General features: G+C 41.9%; 1 protein-coding gene across 13 annotated transcripts in view; it reads left to right on the forward strand.

Moving 5' to 3' along the window:
• The window catches only part of POSTN (periostin), a 51,814-nt gene that overhangs the window by 14,236 nt on the left and 16,165 nt on the right, over positions 1-21,413 (forward strand). For all 13 annotated transcript variants that reach the window (XM_075919128.2, XM_006124927.5, XM_075919129.2 and 10 more), the window contains exons 7-16: positions 3,117-3,258; positions 8,388-8,600; positions 8,849-8,983; positions 9,491-9,639; positions 10,243-10,379; positions 12,824-12,954; positions 16,863-16,993; positions 17,182-17,284; positions 18,458-18,525; positions 20,207-20,252. In XM_075919128.2, coding sequence (XP_075775243.2) covers positions 3,117-3,258; positions 8,388-8,600; positions 8,849-8,983; positions 9,491-9,639; positions 10,243-10,379; positions 12,824-12,954; positions 16,863-16,993; positions 17,182-17,284; positions 18,458-18,525; positions 20,207-20,252 — 1,255 coding nt within the window. The remainder of the gene's footprint in view (positions 1-3,116; positions 3,259-8,387; positions 8,601-8,848; positions 8,984-9,490; positions 9,640-10,242; positions 10,380-12,823; positions 12,955-16,862; positions 16,994-17,181; positions 17,285-18,457; positions 18,526-20,206; positions 20,253-21,413) is intronic.

The raw sequence follows: 21,413 nt of genomic DNA on the forward strand, positions 1-21,413 counted from the left end.
CTACTAATGCATCCCACAATGATGTTTTGCAACAGAGTTACACAGTAGATTCATGTTTAGATTGTGGTCCACTAAAACCCCGAAATCCCTTTCCACAATACTCCTTCCTGTGCTGTCATTTCCCATTTTGTACATGTGCAGCCCTAAGTGGAGTACTTCGCATTTGTCCATAAAGAATTTCATCCTATTTAAATCATTTCTCCAGTTTGTCCAGATCATTTTCCATTTTAATCCTATCCTCCAAAGCACTTGCAACCCCTCCCAGGTTGCTATCATCCTCACATTTTGTACTCTCTATGTCATTATCTAAATCATTGATAAAGACATCAAATACAACCAGACCCAGAATTGATCCCCAAAGAGCCTTACTTTTTATGCCCTTCCAGCATGACTGTGAACCACTGATAAATACTTCGAATAGTGTTCCAACCAGTTATGCACCCACCTCAAAGTAGCTCCATCTAGGTTGCATTTTCCTAGTTTGGTTATTGGAAGGTCACGTGAGATAGCCTTACTAAAGTCAAGCTATGCCACATCTATCACTTCTCCCCTATTCACAAGGCTTGTTGCCCTGTCAAAGAAAGCTACCAGGTTGGTTTGATATGATTTGTTCTTGACAAATCCATGCTGTTACTTACTACCTTATTATTTTTTAGACGTTTGCAAATCGATTGCTTAAATATTTGATACATTATTTTCCAAGTGCAGAACTTAATCTAACAAATCTCTGGGTTGTTCTTATTTCCCTTTTTATAGATGGGCACTGTATGGGTTCGTCTAAACTACATGGCTCCGTTGACGGAGCCATGTAGATTTGTTGTTTTGGCAAAGGTAAATGAAGCCGTGATTTAAATGATCGTGACTTCATTTACATTTACATGGCTGCCGCGCTGAGCCGACAAACAGCTGATCAGCTGTTTGTCGGCTCAGCGCACTAGTCTGGACGCTCCCCTGCCGACATCAAAGCCCTTTGTCGGCAGCCCCGGTAAACCTCATCCCACAAGGAATAACGGGGCTGCCGACAAAGGGCTTTGATGTCGGCAGGAGAGCGTCCAGACTAGCGCGCTGAGTGGACAAACAGCTAAACAGCTGTTTGTCGGCTCAGCGCGGCAGCCATGTAAATGTAAATGAAGCTGCGATCATTTAAATCGCGGCTTCATTTACCTTTGCCTATGTGTCTAATCTACATGCCTCTGACGACAGAGGCATGTAGTCTAGACACAGCCTATTTGTTCATACCCTGTCTTTTGGAATGTCTAAATGATCACTAATAGCTCAGATATCTCCTCAGGCAGTTATTCCCCAGGAGGAATAACAGGTAGTTCGAACTAGGGCTTTAATTTGAACTACCTGGTCCTTGCCGTGTGTAGACGCAGGCAATTAGTCCGATCTTGTAAATTTCAAAAATGGCAACCAGCTGGGAAGATGCAAATCAAGCGTGGGATATTTAAATCCTGGTCTTGATTTGCAACTTCGATTGCCTACATTAGCCTCCCTAGTTCGAACTAGGGGTTTAGTGTATACATACCCCATGAGATATCACCTACAAACTCCCTGGCTGAGTCTACACTGGCAAGTTATTCCAGAAAATCAGCCGCTTTTCTGGAAAAACTTGCCAGCTGTCTACACTGGCCGCTTGAATTTCCGGAAAAGCACTGATGATCTCATGTAAAATCATCAGTGCTTTTACAGAAAAACTATGCTGCTCCCGTTCAGGCAAAAGTCTTTTTCTGGAAAACAGTTCTGGAAAAGAGCCAGTGTAGACAGCACAGTAGTGTTTTCTGCAAAAAAGCCCCGATCACGAAAATGACGATCGGGTCTTTTTTGCGGAAAAGTGCGTCTAGATTGGCCACGGACGCTTTTCCAGAAAAAGTGCTTTTCCGGAAAAGCGTCCTGCCAATCTAGACGCGCTTTTCCGAAAATGCTTTTAATGGAAAACTTTTCCGTTAAAAGCATTTCCAGAAAATCATGCCAGTGTAGACGTAGGCCCTGAGTTTGCTAAAGTCTGCCTTCTTGGAATCCATTGTTTTTATTTTGCTGTTCTCCCTCATACCATTCCTTAGAATCATGAATTCTATCATTACATGATCACTTTTATCCAAGCAGCCTTCTATTTTGAAATTGTCAACCAGTTCCTCCCTATTTTTCAAAATCAAATCTAGAATAACTTGTGGAACGAGGTGTACCAGTAGTTTGAATTAGAGAGCCTAATTCGAACTACCTACTCCATGCCGTGTGTAGCCATGGGCACGGAATCTGCACTAAGGAGGATTTTAAAATGTCAGTGCCCGGCAAGATACAAATGAAGCCCAAGATATTTAAATCCTGGGCTTCATTTGCAACTTCAAATGCCTACATTAGCCACCCTAGTTCGAACTTGGGTGGCAGTGTAGACATACCCTTAGATACTATTCCAAAGGTAAAAAAGAGAATTAGCTAAACCATTGGTTTTATCTACTATAGCAAATCCTATGTGGATATGTTTTTCAATAAAATGAAAAATGTCAGGATTCTTTGTATTTATTTAACCTAAAGGTTTGTGTATAGAATTTCACTTAATCAACGTTGTTTAAATTTACCATTGAGTGTTTTTAGGTAATGAATGCATTTAATGGACTACATTCTGATATGGTTTGTACTGGGGTAAATCCAATCTATTTCATCTGAAGTTGATAGAGTTATACTACATTTGAATCATTATAAATTATATTCGAATTTAGCTTGTAGTATCTGCCGATTATCAAAGAAACTCCGACGATTGATCCAAGATGTTTCCCTGCAGGCATTTATTTTTCTACATTTTGGTTCTGTAATTTTGCTTATATAAACAGGCTTTTTTCTGAATATTATATTTTATTACAACATACCATTAAAGTAGCTCTATACAAACCCCAAAGTGCTAAATCATAATATATGATTGCACATTAAACTTGTACCAAAGTCTGCCTACAGATTCATGTGCAACAACATCCCGTTTTCAATGAGAGATGGTTGTGAGCATTCAAGTGCAGTATTTGACCCTCTGGGATTTCAAAATTAAGGGTTTTGTTTTTCTGTACCCTGAAGGTCAATGTATCTGAACAGTTCTCTCAGTAAGCCATACATTTCTTTTCTAGGCTGCTGCCATTACATCTGATGTACTGGACACACTTGGAAAGCCAGGCCATTACACACTCTTTGCTCCCACTAATGAAGCTTTTGAAAAACTTCCACGGGGAGTCTTGGAAAGGATCATGGGCGATAAGGTGGCCTCTGAAGGTATGTCAGTGATTTTATATATAGGGGGAAAAGGCAAATATATTTCAAATATAATCAAATCTGGAGTTAGAAACACAGAGATTCTAATACCATACAATTATCCCAAAAGAGTGAGCAGGAAAATTTAACTCCTTATATTTATTTAATAGAAATAGACCTCAGTTTTATATTCTGGGACATCTCGATCTGGGCTTTTGATTCAAATGCCATTTCAGTTATAGCTCCTTCATAGTAAGAGTATATATATTCTATAGGCCAAAGTCTATCATGGACTCTCTTCAAGGGTGAGATATCTAATATCTTTACCACGTGCAATGGGACTTCAACCATAATTCAGCCTACTGGATTCTACTATTAAAAATACAGACAATTTATTCTGTGAAATTCTGTGCATATCTGTTAAAAATGATAATCACAGAAAACCCCACACAAATGTACACTGTTTTCCCATTTAAAATGGATCAAACACGTTGTTTATGAGTACAATGTTCCAATGTGCTGAAGTAACTCTAGAAGTACACTTCCCAACTTTGATGGAGGCCTAGCCATGGCACAGAGATGCTTTTAAAATTTCTGCCCCTGTATGCTTTAAACTGTAAACTCCCATTTTCACACAGACAAAATTGTTATTGAAATTTATGGAAGCTATATCTGTAGGCCCCTTTTGAGCCAGAACCACTGGTGGTGTAAATTGGCATCGTTCCCCTGACTTACACCAGTGGAGGCTCTGACCCACCATTTATTAATTAATAAGAATCATTTAATGATGACTGTCCATTGCATTTTTAGTAATGAAGTAGATGCCAATTTTCTTGTCCCATCAGTGGAGTTTAAGTGAAGGTTGAGAAAGAATACTATCTTTAGTTTGTCTATGCAAATATGATTTCAAGGCAATCGAATTGTAATCCTTTAAAAAATGTTGACAACGAGTGAATACCAGTACTTAAGTAGACTGAATAGCTATTACAGCATATTCTAACACATATAACAGCAGTGGTCCATTACTTGGGGATAAGAGTACTTTGACAACCAAGATGTCAATGCAAGGCTATGCATCTAAAAGCAATCAACATTGGTTAAATACCTCATACAATTTATTTTCCAGAGAAAGGAAAAGGAAATCCCATTAGAATAATTATAGTTGTAAGTTACAGCTAACATATGTCTTTCTCATTAAGAAAGGGCAATTGCTACATACTGTAGGAGTCAAGAATTTCTGTTGTGCTTTAAATTTTAAAAAAGCAAGGGAGTCAGAATAAGCATTATAAGCAGGATGTCTGAAAGCCATCTATGGAAACTATGTCATAAACACTGAGACTGCAATTTCTGCATGAACTATGCTACATATTTAAGTTGTTTTAAAGGTGAACAGCACAGGGTACTTTCCATGCCTTTGAATGCCCCTTTACAATGAGCAAAACCAGTTCCAAAGTTTTCTTCCAAAACTTAAAGAAAAAAAAAGGAGGGAGGGGAATTTAGATATATCAAGTTTTGATTTCTTTTTTGCTGGAGCATTCCTTGGAAGAATAGGAGTCTGAGATGTTGCCTAACAATTTAATGAAGATGGGAAGTGCGGGAGGGAAAGAATCTTACAAAACCACAGTTTTTCTCCCAATAGTTTGTCAGATATTAGATATTAAAGTAGTAAGTTAATTTAGTTATCCAATCCTCCAAGAAGTCCTTCAGCAAAAAGAAAGAAAACTGAACCTGATGAGGATAGGGTAGGCAGTCTACGGACTGCAACAGTCACCTAATTCTCTGAACATAAGAGTATAAAAATGGTCATACTGGGTCAGACCAAAGGTCCATCTAGTCCCGGATCCTGTTTTCCAACAGTGGCCAATGCCAGATGCCCTAGAGGGAATGAACAGAACAGGTACTCATCAATTTATTCATCTCCTCCTGCCTGTTCCCAACTTCTACCAAACAGAAGCTAGACCCACAGTTCATGTCCATCCTAGCTAACAGCCATTGATGGACTTTTCCTTCATTAATATACAGTAAACTTCCAATAATCCAGCACCTTTAGGACCCAGGGGGTGCCAGATTATCAAATATGCTGGACTATTGGAAAGTGGTGGGGCTATGACGGGTCTGGGGTGGAGTGGGGAGGATCCGCCCCTCGGCTCTGCGGGACCAACCTGGCAGCACCCCAGCTGCTCTGCCCCAGACTTCCCCAAGTCAGCCGCTGCTGAAACTGACCAGCGGCTGACTCCGGGAAGCTCGGGGCAGAGCACTCCAGCTGCTCTGCCCCTGGGTTCCGGGAGTCAGCCACTGGTCAGTTTCAGCAGCGGCTGAATCGGAGAAGCCGGGGGCAGATCAGCTCCAATTGTCCAGCACTTCCAGGTTCCAGATGGTGCCAGACCATCAGGAGTGCCAGACCATTGGATGCTGGACCACTGGAGTTTTACTGTATCTAGTTGTGTTTTGAACCCTCTTAAGCTACATCTAGACTGCATCCCTCTGTCAACCGGGGGATGCAAATCAAGCATGTCGAAATTGCTAATGAAGCAGGGATTTAAATACCCCGTGCTTCATTAGCATAAACATGGCCGCTGCTTTTTTCGACATGGAGCTTTTTCAAAAAAAATGGCAGTCTAGAAGTAGATCTGTCAAAAATACACCCTTTTTCGACAGATCCTGTATTCCTCAAAAAATGAGGGTTACAGCATCTGTCAAAAGGGTTTATTTTTGACAGATCCGTGTCTAGACTGCCGGGTTTGTTTGGTTTTTTTTCGAAAAAGCACTGTGTCAAAAAAAGTGGTGGCCATGTTTATGCTAATAAAGCATGGGATATTTAAATCCCTGCTTCATTAGCAATTTCGACGTGCCTAATGTACATCTCTCTGTGAACAGAGAGGTATAGTCTAGAGACACCCAAGTGGCTATGTCTAGACTGGCACGATTTTCCGCAAATGCTTTTAACGGAAAACTTTTCCGTTAAAGGCATTTGCAGAAAAGAGCGTCTAGATTGGCACGGACGTTTTTCCGCAAAAGCACTTTTTGCGGAAAAGTGTCCATGCCAATCTAGACGCACTTTTCCGCAAAAAAGCCCCGATCACCATTTTCGAGATCGGGGCTTTTTTGTGCAAAACAAATCTGAGCTGTCTACACTGGCCCTTTTGCGTAAAAGCTTTGCGCAAAAGGACTTTTGCCCAAATGGGAGCAGCATAGTATTTCCGCAAGAAGCACTGATTTCAGACAGTAGGAAGTCAGTGTTCTTGCGGAAATTCAAGCGGCCAGTGTAGACAGCTGGCAAGTTTTTCCGCAAAGGCAGCTGATTTTGCAGAAAAACTTGCCAGTTTAGACACAGCCTTATAGTCTTGGACTTTACAACACCCTTTGACAAAGAGTTCCACAGGTTGGCTGTGCATACTTCCTTTGGCTTGTTTTAAGCTTGCTGTTTATTAATTTCATTTGATGACCCCAGTTCTTACGTTCTGAGGAGTAAATAATACTTCCTTATTTATTTTTTCCATCCCAGACATGGTTTTATAGACCTCCATCACATCTCTTTTCCAAATTGAAAAGTTCCAGCCTTATTTATGTCTCCTTCTATGGAAGGTGTTCCTTCCCCCTAATTATTTTTGTTATCCTTTTCTGAACCTTTTCAGTTCCAGAATATCTTTTCTGGGATGAGGTAACCACATCTGCATACAGTATTGAAGATGTGGGGGTAGCATGGATTTACCATGAACACATTATGACATTTTCTGAATTATCCCTTTATTATTGATTCTCAATATTTTGTTAGCTTTTATGATTGCCAATGCACATGGAGTGGACATGAACAAACGTATTCAGGTACTGAACCTCACATAGTCTAGAGTAGCCTAAGAATTGCTCTATTTTGTGCTAATTAGCTGTGGTCCCTAGGGGGCTATATGTCAGCTGAAAAATGGCACAGCTCCAGTTATAACCCCAACAGAATGTATGCAATCTGAAGAGAGTGGGGCATTGGATTGGGAACACTCTGTGTCACATTAAATAATGAATTCTGATTTAGGCCAGATCAGGTGATTTGCATTATCTGAGTGGCATAAAGTGGCAAATACTGGAGGGGAGAGACTCTGCACTGATAGTTGTAATATAAAAAAATTAACAAAAAAGGAGAACTTCATGCAGTCCCATAGAACTTCTTCATGCATTATAAAAAAGTAAAACATGACTTAAAAATTAGCCCCACTTCTTGCACATTTGACAACAAAAGAAGAAGAGAAACCTCTGCTGGGGCTAAATACTTATGGGCTGAATTCCGTCCTTCACTGCACACTGACGGCAGCAGGCTTACCCTGAACAGAATAGGACATACAGTGTTTTCTGTATCTGCGAAAAGTAAAGAATTCAAACCAGCAGACAGTCCTGCAACACTTTCTTTAAATTTCTTCATAATGTTCAGACCACCCACGTTGTCCTCAGCTTCACAAGTCTCCCCGCTACCAGCAAGTAACCACATTTCACACTCCCTTCATTTTACAGGGAAGAGTAAACATCCGTGTCTACAACTAGCCTTTCCACAGACTAGTTGCAGATGTTTAGTGACTGACATTCATATATCTGAAGGAGTAAGGCCACTATCTAGAAAATCCTCTCACTAGCAGGAGGATATTTCTTGGAGGTGCCTTTTCTCCAATTTAAGAAAAAAAAACACCCCATGGGATCTATTAGAAACAAACAATGAACAATAGTCATAAAAGTTGAGGGTTGGTTCTGAACACCCAATAAAGAAAGTAGTATGTTGAGTTTTACGGGCAACCTAATATTACCTATGGCCATTAAACTAGATCCTCTGGTTTATACAGGTCTAGTTAACAGACTAAAGTGCATGTAACATTATCATGGAAATCATTTAAAAATAGAAGTCTTAATCACAATGTGCCATGGCAGTATACACTATGAGTTCTTGTTCAAACAATCCTTTTCACAGTTACTAGAAACAATTATCTGTATAGCCATTAAAAGAGTAGTATATTTTGTGTTTGTCAAAATTGGAATGGGAATAATGAGAAATAAAGGTAGTTATTTACCTTTATTTTGTAACAATATTCACTCAATGCATTCAGTTGTCTTAAGTAATCCTGTTAAAATCAGGTGGCTATACATGGACCTGTCTCCTCTTTTCTCCTTAGCTCTCGTGAAGTTCCATATTTTGAACAGTCTCCAATGCTCTGAAGCCATCATGGGTGGAGCAGTCTACGAGACTTTGGAAGGGAATACAGTTGAAGTAGGTTGTGATGGTGAAAGCCTAACCATAAATGGAGTCAAGATGGTAAAACGCAAAGACATTGTGACAACCAATGGTGTTATCCACCTCATTGACAGTGTGCTGATTCCTAACTCTGGTGAGTGACTGACAATGTTTTGTGTATTTATCATAAAGATAAGGAATGTTAACTATAAAACATTTTCCACATAATAAATCTATACAAGCCTATTTATGAGTGAATCTGTGTGCTTACCTCTTCTGTTCCTTATCCAGGCCCTCTAAAACCTCCTGTATTAAATTGTAATTTATAGGAAGGGAGATTGCTGAAGCAAGAAAACTAATTAACGGACTAAAATTAATTATCTTTTCCCTGTCGAATTGCAGCCAAGCAAGTTATTGAGCTTGCAGGTGAACAGCAGACCACCTTCACGGACCTTATGGCACAGCTAGGATTGGCTTCTTCTCTAAGGCCAGAGGGAAGGTACACTCTGCTGATTCCTCTGAATGGTGCTTTCTCTGGTAGGTTCCTGGGAGTTGAATAGTTCCGATTTCTTACATAGTGTCAATATATTACAGACACATTTTCTGCCATCATGGTTTTCTAAAACAAACTTTTCAGCCAGTCATACATTCAAAGATAAGAAACAGCATCATGTGCCTTACATATCACAACACAGGGTGGATTACAAATGGTAATTACTCAGTGCAATAGTTGCAACAAATAATCTAGATTACTTGTGAAATCTACTTCATTTCACAAGTAATCTAGAGGTTAAAACATGCCTACATGTAAATCATCTGCCAAACGTCTATTAAAGAACTAGAAGTCTGTTTACAGATAATTTATAATCCTAAAAAGAAGTTAGCCAATTTAATTTCTGTGAATAGTTTCCTCAGTTTTATAAGTCTAAAATGATTGATCTAAAATATAAATATTGCAAAAACGAAAAAGTAAATCATAGTGTGTGCAGTGAATCTTACCTGAATGAGGGAATAATTTATGTTATTGTCAACATGATTTGGTAGATGACATTTTGAGGATGGACCAACGCCGCCTTAAAATCATCTTGCAAAACCACATTTTGAAAACGAAAATTGGCCTTGGTGAGCTCTACAATGGACAAAAAGTGGAGACCTTGGGAGGAAAAGTTCTCAGAATCTTTGTATATCGCACAGTAAGTGAATGACGATTTCCAAATCCTGGGGGCAGTGACAAATAACATCTATCCAACCCCTGAAGCTGGAGAAGGCCGGATCTTGCTGGAGAAGACAATAATATTAGTGTTCTAAGACTGCTCAACATTGCAAGTCAAAATTATCAACATTTACCACACCACTGTACATGTGAGAAAGATCTTTGATTCTGAAGTATAATTAAATTAAATTAAATTAAAAGTTGACTGAAATAGATGAATAACTGGAAAACTAGAAGAAGGCATTAGGATTTGGCTTGAGATTAATAATATAAACTTCTAGTTTCAGAAGAGCTAACTTTTTTTCAAGTGTCACCAGTGATCAAGTTTTAAACTATTTACATATTTATTTACCAGAAAATTTGCTTCCTTTTGCATTTTTTTATTTAGAAAGGAAAAATAAATAACTTTCCAATGGGCATCTGGATAAATTCTATTTTTAAAATTATAGATGTTACAGAGGAATTCAAATTTCAGGCTGATTCCAAAAAAAAATATGCTTCACTAACATAGCCTTGTTTGTGGCCTGGATGCTATTTGCTCTAACCTTGGCTGGTTTATTTTGTTTTTTCCCTCCCTAATCAGGCTGTATGTGTTGAAAATTCATGCATGGTGAGAGGAAGCAAAGAGGGAAGAAATGGTGTTATTCACATTTTCAGACAGATCATCAAACCAGCTGAAAAGTCACTGCGTGAATTATTAAAGAATGATAAGCGCTTTAGGTAAGCAAAAGGTTTTCACCACATAGAAATCTCTCTCTATCTACGGGTATGTCTACACAAGGAATGCTACAGAGGCACAGCGCATACTAAACATATTACAGTGATGGGTTCTTCTGTTACTGCATTCAACACACCTCTGTAAGAAGTTGTAGTTAGGTCAATGAAAGAATTCTTCCATTGCCTTGGCACAGAGCTGCAGGATCCCCAGGTACCAGTCCCCATCCCCTCCCCCCACCCAGACTCCCACAAGTACCCTGTTCCCTCTCGCAGCAGCCACTGGCACCCTGTCTGCTGCCCTGGCACCTATTGGCACCCAGCCCCAGCACCTTGTTCCCTACCTCAGCACCCACCAGCACCCTCTAGTGCTCAGCACCCTGCCTCAGCACCCACCAGCGCCCTCTCCTCTGTCTCAGCAACCACTGGCATCCTGTCCCCTGCCCCAGTATCCTGTCCCCTGTCACAGCACCCTGTCCCCTGCCCCCACCAGCACAATTCAGACCACATTAGTGAGTGTTGAGGGTTTTGGAGGGGTTGTGTTTTTGTATCTCACTTGTGTGGCCCCAACTGACTTTTCTGTGGGTCAGTGACTCCTGACTCAAAACAGGTTCCCCACCCGTCTCATAAATAAAGACAATGCTGAAATGTTTTGTGTTTGACATAATATTTTATTTAAAAATGAAGCCTGGCCAACAAGCTCCCAGTTGGGGCCAAGTTCTCATCTGGCCACAGCATCATAATACTCCTGTACCCCCCACACCGACCCAAAATCTGAGCCTATCATACTCTAGAATCCCCTGTCCTGAGCCTCTTACATCCTCAAACTCCTGCACCCCCACATCCTCAGTCTTCTGCCACAACACTCTTGCACCATTCACACACTGCAAATCTGTGTCCTGAGCCCATCATACTCCCAACCTCCCTGCCCTGAACCCCTCACACACTCCAACCCAAACTCCTGCATCCTCACATCCACAAGCCTGTGGCTTGCTCAGCACCCCAACGCTCCATCTGAGCCCAACACTCTCCCGCCTGCAGCCCCCTCCCTGTACCAGCATCCCCTTCTCCACATACTCCTGCATCCAAATTCCCTCCCAGAGCTTGCACCTCTCACCCTTTCCCACACCCAAATCCCTCATTCCCATTCCAGAGCATGCACCTCCTGTCTCAAACCAGTGAGGCTAGACTTCAGGAGTTTTTCAGGCAAACATGCTCTTTTGGCAGCCCCTGTATTCCTTGTTCCATGAGGAATAAGGGGGCTTGTAAAAGAAGAGTTTTTTCCAACATTTGGCCCAGTCTAGATGAGCCAAATGTCAGAAAAATCTTTTCCAACAGAAGGCTCGAAAAAAAGCGGCAGTGTGGCCGTACCCTGAGAGTGTATAAAGGCAAGGGGTAGGAAGCGATGGAGAGAAGGGGAATAGAGAAGGCGGGGCCTCAAGGAAGGGGTGGGGCCTTGGGGAAGAGATGGGGTACATCTTGGCTTGTCCTGACATTTAGAAAGTGAACTTGGGTGTAAAAAGGTTGGAGACCACTGGTCTAGAGTGTTTGCAATAGGACTACTACTTGTGAATAAATGTGGCAACCACTTAGAGCTTTAAATTTGCTAAAATCCTCATCCTTGTACACAGCTTGCCTGTAAACAAGGTAGCCTGAGTGCGTACTCTAGTATCCTATTTTATTACTCCCTTGACCTCACTTACCTTACTATTATCTCCCTATTCCATTTTATCTCCTGCCCCATGAATATACAGTCTGTTCTTGCTGTCTTGCCTTCCTCTCCTCTACTTTCAAGCTGCTTTCAAGTATGTAAAAAGGTGTCACAAGGAGGAGGGAGAAAAATTGTTCTTCTTGACTTCTGGTGATAGGATAAGAAGCAATGGACTTAATTTGCAGCAAGGGAGGTTTAGGTTGGACATGAGGAAAAACTTCCTAACTGCCAGGGTGGTTAAACACTAGAATACGTTGCCTAGGGAGGTTGTGGAATCTCCATCGCTGGAGGTATTTAAGAGCAGATTAGACAGACATCTATCAGGGATAAACTAGATGGTGCTTGGTCCTGCCACAAGGGCAGGGGACTAGACTTGACGATCTCTCAGTGTCCCTTCCAGTTCTAATGTTCTATGAGTCTATGATTCCCCACTGGATTCTGTGCAATCTTATTTCTGCTTTTCCACTCAAATTGATCATCAACAGCCTCTTCTTCCTCTACTCCTTCCTTTTCAATCTACCTATTGCTCTTGACATATTGAATGACTTTTCACTTCCCTCATCCTTGAAATCAATGGGAATAGTTGTAGAGTAAGATACTACATAAATGCTTAGGAGTGATAGGAACTAGCCTTAATTAAACAGACTTCTGTGTGTTGATGTTTTTTCAGAATGCCCTCTATAAACACATCTTTGGGAACCAGACCATAACTTAATGTGCGCTTTTTTTTTCTGATTAGCATTTTCTTTAGTCTGGTGAAAGATGCTGATTTAGATGCTATTCTGTCAGAACCTGGAGAATGGACTTTGTTTGTCCCAACTAATGATGCCTTTAAAGGTTTGTCTGATGAAGAAAGGGAAACACTGAAAAGTAAGTAGCACAAGAATATTAGAAATGTATTTAACAATCCCACTGAAGTCTATGGTAAAAAATCCCAATGACTTTAGTGCATCAGAATTTCACCCTAAAAGTTTAATGTGCCTGAAACCTAGATGATTCATACTCTTAATCTCAACCTAAAGGCTTGTCCCTGCAAGGAGCTCTGTGTTCCAAGTGGATCAGAGTTTACAAATTAGCAACCCTCAATTTTGTTCCTTTCTTTTGGCCTGCCTCCAGCATAGCCATCTCTGACAGCACTCTGCTGTTGGAAAAGCACATCTTCACTGGATTCTTCTTAATTCCTCCTACAGTGTTGCTAGTTTACTTATACTATAATACTTTGCATGTATATAATGACTTTCAAACAAGGCTCTCACAGCATATAAAGTAGCTTTATAAACCCGAACACTTTCCTTTGAGACAGGCAAGAGATACACATACCCTGTTCACTTCAAACATGCCTGCCCTCAGATGGGTTGTGGCAGGGCATAATGGTGTGATCACTTTGTTCCTTCTTTGGTCAAGGCCACTCACTTTACATACTGAAATTCAGCAAAGACCCTAGGTCAGGCATGTCAAACAGGTGTCTGGAGGGCTGCATGTGGCCCAATCAAAGTTTTTTGCGGCCCGGCACTACATTTTATTAAATAATAAAGTGATGCCCGCTGGCCGCTTGGAGCACGTGGTTGAGTGCAGATCATGGCCGGCTGGCCACTCTGTGCCACAGCAACTGCTCCCAGCCGGCCGACCCGCTCTGTGCACAGCTCTCAGTATGTGCTGAAGCCTGGCCGGGCCGCTTTGCATAGGCATCAAGCGCTTGAGCACAGCTGGCTATTCAACTCATGCCGCCCCAGCACTTGAGAAAGAAGTGTGTGGTGGCGATGGCAGCTCTGGGACCCATGCATTAGGTTGGGGGGACTGGGAGTTCCTGGCTCTGGGGGAGGGAGAAGCATTAGTTTGGGAGTCCCTGATGGGTGCCTGGCTCTGGGGGAGGGAGGAGGCATTGGACCACAGCCCTTTAGCTCTTCCCTTTGTACAAGCAAACAATTCAGTGTTAATTGCATGGTGTCACATACTGTTTCTCAAATAATATGATACCATACAGGTTTTTTTCACGAAATGGAATGGGTGGAACCAAGAGTACTGTAATATACACACACATAAGGAGCTGATTTGTGGTTCCCAGTTTAATTTTTATATGTTTTAAGTACCTAACTGAGTTTTAAGTACCTAACTGTACTGTATTAATATTTGTCATATGATTTTCTTGGAATGTAAGCATTGCCAAATCAGCCAATGGGACCCTCTAGTCTAGTCCAGTATTATAGCTACAAAAATGGCCAATACGAGATGTGTCATAGAATGCAGTATGAGTGTGCTAACACATGTCCACAAGAAACTACAGTGGACCGTTATGTCTGGATAGGGATTGTTTCTTCTTCACTCCCATCAGTTTGTGGCTGGCTTATGACTGAAACATGAGTAATTTTGATCTGTTTTTAGCCTACCTATGGTATTTTAGATGTTTTTATTATCAATAAGCCTTTATCCTTTTAAAAATCTTACAAACTTTTGACCTCACTGCTATTTAATGGCAGTGAGTTCCTCAGATGAATTGGATAAAAAAAGTTTCCTTTTATCAATTTGTTTTGGCTGTTTGCTCATCAATTCCCACTTGATATCTATCTTACATTTTACCTATCTTTATTTTATTTTCTGCCATATACACTTAACTTGAGATGGGTTTCCAATTTCAGGATACCCATTTGGCTCAAATAACATCTGCTTTAAAGATAAAAAAGAAAAATGAAATTATCCCCACTCTCACACCACAATCATTCACTGGTAAACCACATGATGAGCAAACCCCATAGGATTTTGGGCACTCCAGGGATCTTTAGCTTGGGTACAAGAAGCGTTGTTGCAGAGTGAATGGGGAAGCCAAAACAACTCCCCTTGAGGAAGAGTGAGCAGAAGAGAAAGAAAAAGAGAGAGAAGCAACCAGCTTAACAATGAAAGTTATTTATTTCTGAATAGCGAATATAGGGAGCCAAACACATAAAACAGTTACAATATTAAATCTAAATTGTAACTGATTACAAATGTTAGGGCTAGGTAACCACAGAATAGTTTACATAGGGCAGAGTCAGGAAGCTATGCTTGTGGGGTGGGGGAGGAAGAGATAGAGAAAGAGAGAGAGAGAGAAGAGAAATCACCACTCTGTGGAGCTTGCACTTATCAGGATTCCCAGATGGTGATGGGAGCTGGGGGTCCAGAGGGCAGGAGACAAGAGGAGCAGAGCCCCCAGCATGATCAGACAGGAGATGATGAAGTCCCAATGGAACTGATGCAGTTTAAACCCAGGCATCAGAACAGTTTTTCTTGGCCAAGGGTAGGAGTTTTTATAGGGACAGGACAATAGTTGGAAGGGAACACTGGATTTGTTTATGGGTAAACAGAGGCGAGACAATAGAGACTGATCACACCTGGTTATGGGTGATGTTCCTTGAAGGAGCTCACAATGCAACTAGGCAATTTCAGTATTTTGGATGTCAATAGGATCCATTACTAGAATTGGTCTGATGATGACTAATTTGGGTGTGAGCAGGCCTGGGTTCATTAGCATCTGGAGCAGAGATTTCCCATCAGGCAGTGCTTCTCTGCTTTCGGTATCCCATAGTTCAATGCGGTTCCTGCTTTGGAAGAGCTGGTCCCCATTCTGTATGCTAATGAGATGTCCCTCTGTTCTATCTTCAATTCAAATGAGGCTGGGGTGTTTCCTTAATTAGTTTAGGTGTGTCTTCCCTGGCCTTTTCCTTGCTTTGTCTTTGATTCTAGCAGAGGCCTGGGGAAAGTGGTTTTCCACGAGTGTCTGTCCCTGGCTCCTCAAGAGCACAGGGCTGGTAGGTAACACCAGCTACTGCCTCTCGGGGAGGTGGATTAACAACGCTGATAAGAGAACCCTGGGGCTCCCAGACATTGCTGTTGCAGTAGCAAAGGCAGTGGCCGGGAGCTTCGGGCCTCTTTGAAATGCCATGGGGGTGCCACTCCACGGGGCTCTGACTGCCGGGGGAAAGGCCCAGCACAGCACTTCAGACAACACTAAGGGCTGAATGCCCTTGGCCCCACCCCCCTCTACCCAAAGCTCCACCCCTTCCGGGGGTGTGGAGCCAGCCCCCCCCCACACACACACCTTGCCTCAACCCCACTGCCTCACTTACCTTGTCTCCCTAATATCCTGCCATCAGCATAGTTACAACAATGCTGCATACAAGCATCTAAGCCCATTGTATTGTATTGTAAGTCCTCTCTCTTTAGTTCACTACTTAACTTTTCACCCAACAGCTACTTCTCCACTCTTGTCCCATTATTTTCACTCAGAGAATTCATATGAAGCATGGATCCCATTGGATTTTTTAAATGGCTTAGCTTTCTGAATTGGTTTAATGTACTGCAGACTCTTCAGCATGATCTCATTCTAGCCAGATTGGGCCTGCCAGACCATTACATTGTTGTCTGGTAGATGGTGTTTTATGGGATTTAAGTAGGAGGAGGTCAAATAAGTATTTATGGACTGCAGAATTCCTAGCTGGGATTTTTAGAAACAAATGAGTAGAAGCAAAGTTAGGTAATGGCTGACCAATGTCTGTTCTTCTCTATAGGTTCTAATTCCATGCTCATCACTGTATTTTTTAGTGACTTTTCATTAAGCAATGTGACTATCACTTGTCACATACGGTTCATTCTGTGTCTCATCCTCTTCCTAGGGAAAGGACGATGTGTGCTTTTGAATATGCCATGTGACTATCTAAGCAATGATCTTGTTCAAGCATCCATCAATGAGTCCTTGTTATGCTGCAAATGAACTAAGCACTATCCTTTAATGGTTATTTTTATAGGGGACAAAAATGCTCTCAAAACCATTCTTCTTTATCACCTGACAAAAGGAGTTAACATTGGAAATGGTGTTGAACCTGGTGTGACAAACATTCTTAAAACAGTACAAGGAAGCAAGCTGTTCTTGAAAATGGTAAGTGGTAAGAAAAATGTATGATGCTCCCTCTCATAGGAAATTGGCATATCAGGTCCATATATTAAATAGTGCATATTGCAGAATGACGTGTATCTGAACAGTAACAAACTGCCATACTGAGGCTAAGGGTTTTTTTTTTAAGTATCTTGTTTGGTGTCTAGAGTTCTCTTCTCATTGTTTGCTAGGTAAATGACACACTTCTGGTGAATGAACTGAAATCAAAAGAATCTGATCTCATGGCAACCAATGGTGTAATTCATGTTATAGATAAACTCTTGTACCCAGTTGGTGAGTATTGGCTTATTGCAGGGAATATATACCAAACCTCAATCTACCTCTTCTCAGATATATCTAAACATATGTAAAGAGTTAGCAGTGTTCTGTATGTTTTCTGTCTTAAAAAACACACTACTTTTAAAGTCACACAATACTGAAAAGCAAATAAGAATCTGTTCTTGGATTACTCTTACCTGGTACTCTGATAGCTTTCTTAACTGTGAGAAACACCTCTGTGCTTAGTTTGTAATGAAAGAGGTGTCCTGGCTTAAGCAGTTAGGTGCCAGGCAGTATTCCTTGTAAACTATGCACTTGTGCAGCCAATCAGGAGAGATTCAAAATTGGCCAGCTAGGTTTTTTGTTTCTATTGGTGGTGAACAGGTGCACATGCTTTGGTGCACATCAAAAATGTTGTCCTGTAAGTGGTCAAAAAGATTAGAGGGAATATAGGTGCTAGGGCTCAAAGGAGTTTATTACATCCATAACTGATACAGCAAGCCCAGAAGTGCCAGAGCTATGAACTGCCAAGCCTAGAAGTGCTGGGGCCAGAGTCACTGACATGGTGGCAAAAGGGGCAGCTTCCTTGGGGCCTGGCAATTTAAAAGGGCCTGGAGCTTCCAGTTGCTGCTGTTGCCTTGGCAACACCTGGACCCCATGGCCCTTGGAGCCCTGGAGGTGCATACCCAGCAATGCTGAAGGGCTAGAATCCAGCCCCACCCCTTCTTCCAGAAGGCCAGCCTCTTCTAGGGGCCCAGAGCTAGCTCCCCATTAACCCAGCAAAGTCTGTCCTTACCCCTGGCACAAATTAAGCATTGCTCAGCCTTACGATAAGATGTAAGATGATACAGGCTATGTACCCCACAGGAAAGAGATTTGGATTCCATTTCCATGACAATCATAATCCCTTCTGATCACTAAGAACAATGGGAAAAGGAAGTAGTTAGAATTACTGATGTCAGATATATACGAATATTGTTTCTTCAAAGTGTTACTAGACTTACTACTAGCAAACTCCTTTTACCATTATTTAAATCGAAATAACATTTTTATTCGTTGAAAAATATTAGGGGACTTCAGATTGTATCATTTAGGTTGACACTCAAATCAAGAAGCCCCTTCAGTTCAGAACAGTGGAGTCTTTAAACTGTTTCCGTTTTTCCAAAAGGTTTGCTTTTCTTTTTCCAGATGTACCAGTTGGAAGTGATCAGTTACTCAACATCCTGAATAAGCTGATTAAATACGTTCAGATTAAGGTACATTTTAAATAAAGATTTGATTATTTATACTTTTAGCCACATATATGGAAATAGAAGTGTTCCCTTCACAGTATTTCTTCAATGAACAACACTTTAATTTATCTGAGAGAACCCTGTTTGTCCAAGAACGAGGATTCAGTTTCCACAGAGTCATCACATGAGTCATTATTTTCACTGTCAAATGAAACTCGTAAATACCAGATTAAGCAAATATCCTGCCAAGTTTCTTTGGATACAGTACATTTGAATACACTGAAGTCACGGATACACTCTGGACTAGATTCAGATTCCTGCTATGAGTCTGTTTAATTTCTTCAGCAACATAAATAAGATGTAAACCTTCGAGGATTCCCCTCTCTGCAGTGATGGATTAATGCATGGGGCTCATGGGACCTAGAGGCTCTTGCCAAGTTGGGGGCCCTTCAGGAATCTGGGTGGAAGTGTGGGAAGGGTGTCGGTGCTGGAAGTGTGGCCCTACCCCCCTGTGCTTTCTCTTCCCCCTGGGGCCCTGCTTCCTGCTCCTCCTCTTTTGCCCAAAGCCCTACCCCCTAGCCAAGTCAGAAATCAGAGCCAGAATGTGGTAAGAATCTCTCAGGGAGCTGTGCTGCTCTGGGGAGTCCTGAACTCTCTCCCTGTGTTGAGCTGGGACAAGGATGTGGGAGATCACCCCCAGCCATGTTCCCAACCCTGTGACATGATACTGCTCATGAGACCCAGGGATGGGCGCTCCAGTCTGGTCACCTGCTGCCCTTCTCTGCCCCCCAGGCCTGCAGACATGTTCTGCAGGAAGAGGAGGTCCTGCCCTGGTTGGCAGGTGGTAGGGAGCCCCAGAAAGATCACAAGTCAGTAGGAGCCTGACAGGGAGGGTCCTGTGGTGAAGCTCCCGTTGCTCTGCTGCCAGGCTGCCCCAGACGGGCCCCTCCAGCTCCTGGTTACAGACTGCCCTTCCTACTGCCTGGGCTTTGTGTCTGAGGAGCATCCATGTGTGGCACTTCTGCTCCTGTTGCCTCTGGCCCCAGGCTTGCAGTTTGGGGTTGGCAATTCCTGCTCCCCCACTCATAAACAGCGCCCATACCACCACTACTCTGTGCCTGCCCAAGGCCACTATGCCCACATTACAAAGTAGGCAGGCATGTCTCCAATTTTTAAAAGAGGGGGCATGGCCCACATCCCCCCCAGTTCTGGCATCCATGGTCCCTGTACGTGTGGGCCACAGTTGTTCTTTGTTCCCAGAGCCCTAATAAATCTTCATCTGCCTCTGCCTCACTGGGAGAAATCTTGAGTGGCAAAGAAGCTGCCATTGCCTAGGCTACCTCACACACCAGCATGAATCAGGACACATGGTTGAGGTACCTCTAGAAGGGAGCTCAGAGGTTTGGCCTTTCATACAGGCATGCAAGAAATGGGCAACGGGTGTATTAAGCTATGTAATTTTTCCAGAGTGTAGCAATTACTGCTGTTGTGGACAGTACAGCCAGCGACTAGAGATTTGCACACCCTTATGTTTCCAATACTACCATGGCATGGGCCTGATCCAGTGCCTAAGGAAATTCAATGTGGATGTTGGCCATGCTGTCAGTGGGCTTTGGATCTGGTACATGTCATGTTTAATGCATTAAAAAGTGAGTTTTTATTATAAAATTATTTATGTGTGTGCTGGATTTGTTCTTTATTATAGTATGTTCGTGGGAGCACCTTCAAAGAGATTCCCCTGACATTTTTCAGTAAGTTCATTTGGAATATTTCCAGATACATTTGGTGATATTGCTTTTTAAAACTGTTGCCAGTGCAGCCTGAAAGGAATTTTTCAATTTAAAAAGAAAACCGTCTCCATGCAATTCAGCCATTCTAATATTGTATGGGGGCAAGGGGGATTCAAAGACATAGGTTTGCATTTAGCATGCTTCTCAATGTGGTATTTTCATATTTCACATCTGTGATGGGGAAGCATTGCTGAAGGAAGCAGTTTAAATTCCTCAGGCTGGGATGCTGAGAAAAAGTATTCTCTGTTAACTTGAATTATAGCCCTGTGTTGGGGGCAGTACAGAGCCACATTGTCACCAAGAAGCAGCAGGAGACAGTATAACTTTTACACAAGTTCTACTTGATAATCCCTTGCTCCTACCTCTTCTATTTACCCAGGGTTGGCTTGTGCTCTTGGAGCTGCTAGAAGGAAGCCATCAGGATGGCTGGCCCCTGTGGGGCAGGGAGTAATAAAGGGGAGTGTTCATACTCTCCAACTCCCTTGCACACTCCATTAGGGATTAAATTGAGTTTTTGAATCAGAATTAGGCTTGGAGTTACCTCAGTATTGTAGTCTAAGGACACTTATGTCAGAATAACTTATGAATAAGTGAAAAAGCCAGCCCACTGAATGACAGAATTTACATTGACCTAAGCAGCTGCACTACTAATGCAGCCATAGCCTGAAGCACTGAGGCCACAAAAGCTTGTGCACATCAGACTTTGGCACACATCTACACCTTTTCAGAACTGGAGCCTAAGACTCTAAAATGAAGAACATTGCACTGGGCTTTAGAGATTTTGGAACAGATAGGCCAAAGTTCAGATTCAGTTCTCAGAACTGTATGAGTCAATGCTGTTTGTTTTTTCTCTCCCTGCCACCTTTGCTGTCTCCTGGAAAAAAAAATCAAATAAAAAAAATGTTAGAAAATTGTAGGATAATTGTACTGTCCTTAGTGTATCTTCTGTTGCCATGGAGCTGACATTTTCAGGAGATACAAACAAAGGTAAATAACATACTGGTGTAGTCGAACACTATAATCCTCTAGCCAAGAACACGATTGGTGCTATATAAATAATAACCCTATTAATATATTTAGTTGATTTTTTGGTTGAATAGTTTCCTTCTGTGTATATTGTGT

This window comes from Pelodiscus sinensis, chromosome 1, assembly GCF_052426305.1.
Source record: "Pelodiscus sinensis isolate ZL-2025 chromosome 1, ASM5242630v1, whole genome shotgun sequence".
NCBI classification, from domain to species: Eukaryota; Metazoa; Chordata; order Testudines; family Trionychidae; genus Pelodiscus; species Pelodiscus sinensis.